Genomic DNA, 8812 nt, shown 5'->3' on the forward strand with positions numbered 1-8812 from the left:
TCCATGTCTGGATTGTGACTCATTTATCCTGTGTACCCAGGGGGAACTCAAAAACAAAAACATAATTTGAGAGACATGTCAAAATCCGCCTTTCGTACGGTGGCATCCATCCGGATATCTTTGGGGTTCGAATACTGGATGCTTTAAAAGAAGATACCTTCACACAAGGAAAGTAATGTCTTAAAAAATTGCTCATTGACCAGCATTGTCCTATACACGTCCTAATGATAGCAGGATAAAATATGTTGATTCAAACAGAAAACGAACTCTGTGGTCGCTGAGAAAGTACTATACATTCTATGACACATCTGTGGAAGGCACTCACTTGTTCCCAAGCCACATGACAAGGCAAAAGACGTAAATGCACTTTCAAACCTCATAGGCATGTGCATGATTTCCGCTTATGGGCTGGTGTGTCGGTATGTAGCCGTATTGGCTTCTCGAGATTGTTTTGTTTCACAGGGAACGAAATTTGTCCAGTGAAATAATATTTTAGATTGCTTGGCATTTCGATAGGCTCTCTCACGTTAGCGTATCGACCTTAGGATTACCGTAGCGATCCATGGACGTTCTGATGGTTTAACTTTACCGAAATTATGTTTGGATTAAATTGACCAGATATCAAGACACTGTAGTCAGTCATATTTTTGGCATATATGTCAATTTTGTCACATTTCAAGCTTTCCCAGTCGACAGTGGCTGCATTATTTCTCAGAAGATTGTAGTCGCATTGGCCGTATATCCATAATAGTTACGTTTTGGTTTATATTGTTAAATATCGCATAAATGTGGCGATGATATATAATATCCTGATTTAAGAAAGGATCTCCATCCTCGCTGAGAATTAAACGTTCATTATCAAGAATGAAGAGTTTTCAGTGAAATGAGTGGGCTGATTAATGCATTGGTGAAAGGAAAGCTCAGCACATAGTGATTTCATCTTTTTTTTTTTATAAACCTGAGAGTGGATTTAGCACATTGAAGTCAAGTCGCCTGTTATAATTATATATCTAATTCCTGTGTCAATAGCAAGGTGTTTTGCGCCATCAATCACTGAAGTGAATGCGTTGTTTGCATGCGGATGTCTATAGAACCAGCTAACCAGAATGTGCTACTGTTAAGTGAACGTTCAGTCCTAAAGCACTCTGACGAATTTAATTCAACATCTGTCGTCTTTTGAAAAGGAAGCGTTTCTTTCACATGTATTATGACATCACCGTGAGTATCACCTGACTGGGTTGTGGTAAAATTGGAGGGAAGGACCATCACAAGAAAAGGAGAGATTAAGCCAAGTTTCAGTAAAGGCCAAAATATAAAATTCCTGCAATTCGCCATACAATGTATCTAATTTGGACAAAATTCTTGGAACATTATAGTGCGTGCTGGGGAAGTAGTGTGAAAAGTCAAGTAGATTTCTAATTTTCCCAGAAATACGCCTATGTCAGGATGGGAGAAGAGAGGCCTGAAACAAAGTCTGGCATAAATATTCAGATAAACATACGTGTCATTTTCACCAGTTCAAAGGTGATGACATCAGGTTTAGATTTCAATAACATCCATAGTTATTTCAGTGCATTCGTCGAGTACATTTGTTACTATAGTATCCAAGCTACCGACCGGAGGCCTTTGTGATATATCAATAAGCTGGTAATCCCAAACATCTGATTTCAATTTGTCAGAAATATGATTTCAAATGCTCAGAACATAAGAAACCACAGATATAATAGGTATTAAGTTGGAGTTGTCTGTACAAATCCCAGGTCTTATTCTACTGCCGAAACTGACACTTTTTGGTCAGCATGTGGAGAAAGAGATGGTAACTGGCAATGTTGAAAGATATCAAGTCCTTCTGCTGTAGTATTTTGATGAACAGATGATGGTCCTGGAGAGATTGATGATTTTGTAGATCGAGACGGAAATATGACCTTGAATCTGACTGGTCCTGTAATTTTCGAAATAATGTCAGAACTTGAATTTTAATTTCTAGATAAAGATCGTTCTATTTTTAAATTTCTATATTGTCCATTACTGTCAGTGCATCCATCATTCGTGACACAGGGGGACAGGAGTACAAGTTATGATGACCCATGTATATTTGTTTTTTTAATCCCTTTTTTAAATTCACCTTTCAAGGCTAAAGGAAATCTGAATTCAAATTCACTATATAAGTAGACACGATGCCTCTTGTTTCCTCATCAATTTATCTTTTTTCCCCTTAAAATAACAATATTAGGGCAATGTTACAATGAAAATGTATTTTTGTAATCTGTTCATATTAACGTGTATTGGAATCAGATGGCTTGGAAACAAAATCATTACAGAACACTAACTCGCGTTATTTGACCAAAGGTCAAAAGAATGTAAATTACTTTAAAACACATTGCATCTTTATTTTAATTATTATAGCAAAGTACCTATATGTGAAGTAATCAGTTATTTCCCAGGTTAAAAAGAAATTACAGGCAGCATTTAGATCTTGTGATGAGTGACAGGCCTCATTTTAAAAGGAATCCAATATGCTATTAGCAGTAATTAAAACGGATTTAGAGTGTGAGAAAGACCGCACGAGAGATCATTGATACCTTTTTAGAAAATGTTAAATGATATTACACAAAATATGCCTCATTAATGCATACAACTCTGCCCCCCCCCCCTCGGACACATATCAGGGGTATGATTGCTGTGATTGATGGATAAAATCTCTTCTCTTTAATCCGTGAAATATCTCCTATCGACCCACCTACAGACTTACCCAGCACTATGCGTACGTCCCTTGTACATATCTGCATTCATCCATCCATCCACCCATCTACATACATACATACATACATACATACATACATACATACATATTTCCGTATTAATGTTTTAAAGTTGGGCGTTTATAGCTTGATGAGGGATATTAATTATGATAATAGTAACATTACTTTAAATTGAAAGTATTGCATGTAAAACAAGCAAATTTAAAGATCATTTCTCTATTGTGGAACAGTTATGTGCCTTGAGAACTCATCTGGAATTATAATGACTGGTTTGTCAGTCAAAGTCGATAGACTGGCGACACATTGTTCTTCACTGACTCCCTGTTTCTCTCATATTAGAATTATATTGTAAAGTGTCAAACGTTTTACACCTTATTTAGCTGCGATAAGTTTTGGTGTTTATTGGACGGCAACCTTGTAATTCCACCTTAAATACATTCGAACAATTTGGGGAAAATATTATTAAAATGATAAGTTTTGGTGTTTATTGGACGGCAACCTTGTAATTCCACCTTAAATACATTAGAACAATTTGGGGAAAATATATAATAAAATGATAAGGCAAAGAACAATAATACTTCTTTTGATAATGTAATTGTCGTATCTTACGTATTTTTGTTTAATGCGCAAGTAAAAGTTTGTTTTTAAAAGACTATAACATTATAAAAATCAGAAAGCAGAGACGTCATTGTTTTAGGGGTGGGGCAGTGTCCCGTCCGCTGAATTAGCATGTGCTGTAAAATTGCTGTAACCCATATACGAAAATTAACAAGATCGTTTTGACCCCTCACCCCCCGAAAAAAATGGAAAAAAAGTCCCTGCTATTACTATCTCTCTAATCTGTTATGCAGCCTGAGCCTGCGCATTGATATTTGCGAGAATCAAGTTTCCCCCCACCGCCATCAAGTCCCCCCCCCCCCAATCAAATCCCCCCCCCCCCGATAAAAGTTGAAATGACGTCCCTATCAGAAAGTGGGAAAGTTATTTTGATTCCAATTTTTTTTAAATCTGAAAAATGTTAAGTGGTGAATTTATTATTGTATTGCTCATATTTAAGCAATAGGAACACTTATTATATTTGTCACTGTATTTGTTCAATTTTTTCCGCAAGAATCTTAGACGGTTGATTTATATTCGCAATGCAAAATATATCCCCCTTCACTTCAGTTAATTAGCGATATCACACATCAAGATTTTCAATTAAAGGTAAGTATCGAGTCGACAAATTTCATTAATAATGTGTTACACGTTATTGCAGTAATCAAACGAGATATTTCAGCTAGAATATAAAAAAAAAACAGAATTAAATCAATAAGACAAACAAACAAATATACCAAGGCATGTTACCATAAATAAAAATATATTTCTTTCTTTTTATTATTATTAAAAAAACCTAAACAATGCATAGGGTTAGACAGATCATACAGCTCTTAAAGAACTACCACCTGATTTACAATACATGAGGCCAGCAGGTAGATATGGCGTCATGCACTATAATGTTAATGTGACGAAGGTTATCTAGTTCAAATAAATTTAGTCTTTTGTCTTAATGAGAAGACGTGTATTAATTGGCTGCTTCTTTATATCAAATATATTGTATCTTTATTGGAAATAATCTGATATATTTGTCATCACGTTGTAGGTTATGTGCAATAGGTATGTTCTTCTTTAGAACCTCGTCAACGTTGTTGTTGTTGAGTTTAATTATAGTGGCGTGCGCACAATTGTGCATGTGCCACTTTTTTCTGACTGCACCGCAGCCGGCTAGTTGTTCCTGGGGAAGGGAATGGTGCCACCTCCCCCAGGCTTTAATGGATTGAAGGAACCCTGATAGTTTGGCCTCAATCTGTGGGTCCATAAAGGTCCCTTACAGTTGAATGGTTGGCTGTCGTTAGTGAGAAGGAGAGCTCGGGAACGGTCCTGCTTGCTTTACATCGCTGGTTTCTTGTTGCATTTACCTGGTGTTTCTTGCGATTTTTTTTGGTTTTCGATTTTTTTTCTTTCTTCAAAATGTTCTAAAAGGGGGGGGGGTTCTATGCTGTTTAAAGAGGTTCTTAGTAGAAATCATGTATGAAGAGAGATTTTCAAGGTTATTATGGTATTACTAGTCGAGGTGTTTAGGGTGTGTTTCCTACGTTATGTTATTTATAAGTTTTTAGATATTACCTCTTTAAGTTATTTATTAAATAATGTTTTTAGAGATTGAATGTTATTTATACTTTATTTAGCAAGAGACCGGAGTCCTAGCCGATTACACGGTTCATTAAGGACATCTAGGACCGGAATTGTCAACGTGCTTGGCTATTTGCGAATGACATTTTGTGTGTCTTGCCAATACTGCTATAATCGCGTATCCACACCGTGCACGAAAGGTTGATTGTCGAACGTAAAAGAAACGTAAATATTGCAATGGCTTATGGCGTTCCTTATGGTGAAATACGACAACTTAACTGTTTATATCATTTAATGTAGATTATATTGACCGGAGCAATCTGTCTTAAATGAATGACGTAGTTCTGCGACAACACTGAATGAGTTCAATTATCCATGTTGTCTTGTAGCACAATGCATGTCAAAAAATCGTATCCGAAACTAAAGATCAATAATATATATCGTTTAGTTCGTAACGTCAGATAGATTGTCGATTAGATATTCTTTTTGCAAGGAATTAAGTAAGCGGTCATTGCAGGGTGTGCTTGTAGCAGGGTGAAGATGAGTACATATTGTCATTATCATCAGAAATGTGATCTAGATAAATTATTGGTTTATTACTTTGATCTGATTAATTGTCTCTTGATTGGCATATGTGGTTATTTGGTCGCTCCTTGCTGCTCCAGCTTGATCACTTAATATTTGTTCGAGTTATATTACTTTAGTAGTCGGTGTTTGCATAGACTTTGTCAGCTTGTTGCAGTTTTATTACATCAGTAGTCGGTGTTTGTATAGACTTTGACAGCTTTTATGCTCCATATTCTCAAAGCTCTTTAACTGACAATGATGGGAGCCAGGAGTTAAAGTTGATTGTGAGAATTAACGTGTCAGAAAACTGCAAGTTGAACTGAATATTATTATTTTTATTACCTGCTTTAATTGTGACAAAGATATGTAGCATAAAGTACTAGAAGAAAAGCAGCTCCTGGTAAAAAAGATCAATTTCTAGGTGAAAAGGATGGAAAATTAATGAGTTGCAAAATCATGTAATAATAACACAATTCCTCGATAAGAAATACAGTAGACTACACCTGAAACTGAGAATCAGAAAACTGATGCTTCGTGGTTTTTACTTATAGATATTAGTCGTCGTTTTTAAAAGAAAATTTAATTTCGAGTAGAAGCCATGATGTGGTTGAAAGTTCTTGTGCTCTTCTGTGTTTTTCTGGCAGTGTACGGTCAGACAATGAACGATTCTGCGAAGCTGATAGAAAACCTTTTGAATGGATACAACAAATTGGTCCGACCAGTTTCTGACCAATCTGGCCCAGTCAGTCTGAACATTTCCATGGATCTAGTGGCGCTTCAGGAACTTGACGAAGTGCTTTCCAAATTCTCAGTTATTGCTGTTATCTACATTACGTGGGTGGACATCAGCATGACATGGGATTCGTCAAACTATAATGGCGTGTACACTACAACCATTCCTGTGTCAAATGTTTGGGCGCCTACGCTGCTGGTCGCCAACTCGTTTCGCAAAATTGAACCTATTGGCGGAGACTGGATGACGGTGAGATATTATGATAATGGTATTGCTGTTTACTCACCTGGCGATGTCTTTGAGACAACGTGCGCCGTTGATGTAACGTTTTATCCTTTCGATACTCAAACTTGCAAGATCTTGTTGACTCCGTGGGGATCGTTATCGAATGAAATAACAATACAGCCAAGTACTGATCATGTTTTGAAAACATATTTCAATGCCAACGGCGAGTGGGAAGTCATATCATCGTCAGTTGGTGTTGATGAAAGTAACGGTTTTTCGTTAATTCAGTTCAGTATCACAATAAAAAGGAGACCCACATTCTTTCTCATAAATATTATCATTCCTATTCTTTTCATGGGGTTTCTAAACATTCTGGTATTTATGTTGCCCGCTGGATCTGGAGAGAGGGTTTCATTTGCAATAACAGTTCTACTGGCCATTACCGTTTTTCTGACGCTAGTTGGAGACAATTTGCCTAAGACATCAGAGCCCATGGCTATGATATGCTACTTTCTACTGGTGAATCTATCCCTCAGTACCTTTATCTGTCTCATAACGATAGTCAACATTTGGCTGTACAACAAACCGAAATCCAAGCCCGTCCCTCCACTACTTGCTGCTATCGTCCGAAAGTTGAATTGCATGAGTGCGCCTGCCCGAAATACTGTCCAACCTATTAGTCAAGAGTTTATAAATGGAGGCATTAAGAAGGAGAAAACGTCCTCAAAACTGAATAAAGTCTCAGACCAAATATGGACATCAAATGAGGAGTTAGTCGTTCCCGTAAGCTGGAAGGACATCAGTAAAATGGTGGACAAAATGATGTTTATTTTATCTTTCTTATGGTTATTCACATCCTCTACCATGTTTATTGTGATAATATCAAACAACCAGGATTTGATATAATAACTATAATAAAAAGAAAGAAAGTTAAAAGAAAACGGTGAATGGACCTCATCTCTTTATGCAAATACGCTGGTTAGGATTTATAATTACTTTCATTACATCGGATGACAAGATTGAGCCAAGGATTAAGTTTTCAAGAAGCCAAAATAAGACAATGGATACCTCTGCCAAGGTACCCGTCTAATTAACTCTTAATATGCAGATTGGACGAGAAGCTGTTTTACTGACTGAACATGTTTGTGATTCTTACTGGAACTCTTTTCGTGACTGAAATATGTTCGTGACCTTTATTGGAATTATTTGACTTAACGAAAACTTTCTCTGATCTTTATTTGAATTCTTTTAGCGACTGAAATATGTTTGAGACCTTTATGGGGATTCTTTTAGTGACTGAAATATGCTTGTGACCCTTAATTGGAATTATTTTAATGGCTGAAAAATGTTGGTAACCTTTACTGGAATTCTTTTAATGGCTGAAAAATGTTTGCAGACTATACTGAAATTCTTTTTCTTTTTCCTGCTAACGGTAAGTTTGAATAAGTACTTTTTCGAAAAGTATGGTAAATTACTTTCAAAGAATGATCTATATGGCACATTCGTTACGAAATGAAGCTATTTGTCTGGTTTGGGATTTTAATCCACCCTGTTGTAGTTGTTAAATCTAGGAAATTAGGCCACTGTGTCTCTGTGAGAAACTAATATGTTTATAACTAATATGTTTGTGACATTTGTCCTGGTGTATGAGTTAATAAGGACTTTTTTTCTTGTACATAGACAAATCAACTATTTCATATAAAAATTTCCATCAGATATTTTATAATCTTATATTTATTCCAAAACAGTCACTTTGTGAATGCTTGAGGATTTAAGACTTCTCTGATCTTGTATTATGCTTTCATTGTATACGTTTTATGCAATTTTTGTCTATCCGTATGGTAATGTGTGTTTAACGCCATTTTTAAGAGCATGATAGGCTAACCATGACGGACAGTATTAATGGTGGAAGAAGAACCCGCGAAGAAACACTGAACCCACGGAAAACTACTGGCGAACTTTCTCTCATACACACATTGGCCGAGTCAGGGACTTGAACCAATGCGGAATGAGGTGAGACCTCCTTAGAGCACCCGGTCACCCGGGGCCCCATCTTTATGCTGTAATGTTTCTATTCTCTTGTGATGACTTAATGGATTTATAAATAAAGATACTAATCTTGTACTCGAGCTGCAACAAACGTTTTCCTCCAAACGACTGAAAGATTGAACCTTTGACCTGAACGACTGAACACTTGAACCTTTGCCCGAACGGCTGAATGATTGAAACTTTGACTTAAACATTGTTTAAAGGATACTCTTTTAATAACCATTCCTCTTTCGTCACACAATTTACAGATAATAGTATACGCTACAAACAATATGCAATGTCCCACTCAGGAAGAAAGAGCTTG

General features: G+C 36.5%; 1 protein-coding gene across 1 annotated transcript; it reads left to right on the forward strand.

Moving 5' to 3' along the window:
- Positions 1-5646: 5646 nt before the first annotated feature.
- On the forward strand, positions 5647-8548 carry LOC149807916 (neuronal acetylcholine receptor subunit alpha-6-like). Its single transcript, XM_089948236.1, has one exon. It carries the CDS (start codon positions 6100-6102, stop codon positions 7363-7365), a length of 1266 nt encoding a protein of 421 aa, XP_089804362.1. The 5' UTR covers positions 5647-6099; the 3' UTR covers positions 7366-8548.
- The last annotated feature ends 264 nt before the right edge of the window (positions 8549-8812 follow it).

Source organism: Sinohyriopsis cumingii, chromosome 1 (genome assembly GCF_028554795.1).
Source record: "Sinohyriopsis cumingii isolate HCF-2022 chromosome 1, ASM2855479v2, whole genome shotgun sequence".
NCBI lineage: Eukaryota > Metazoa > Mollusca > Bivalvia > Unionida > Unionidae > Sinohyriopsis > Sinohyriopsis cumingii.

Excerpts from the sequence above, each read along its gene's own strand:
- LOC149807916 (XM_089948236.1), top strand. The coding sequence starts at position 6,100 with ATGATGTGGTTGAAAGTTCTTGTGCTCTTCTGTGTTTTTCTGGCAGTG.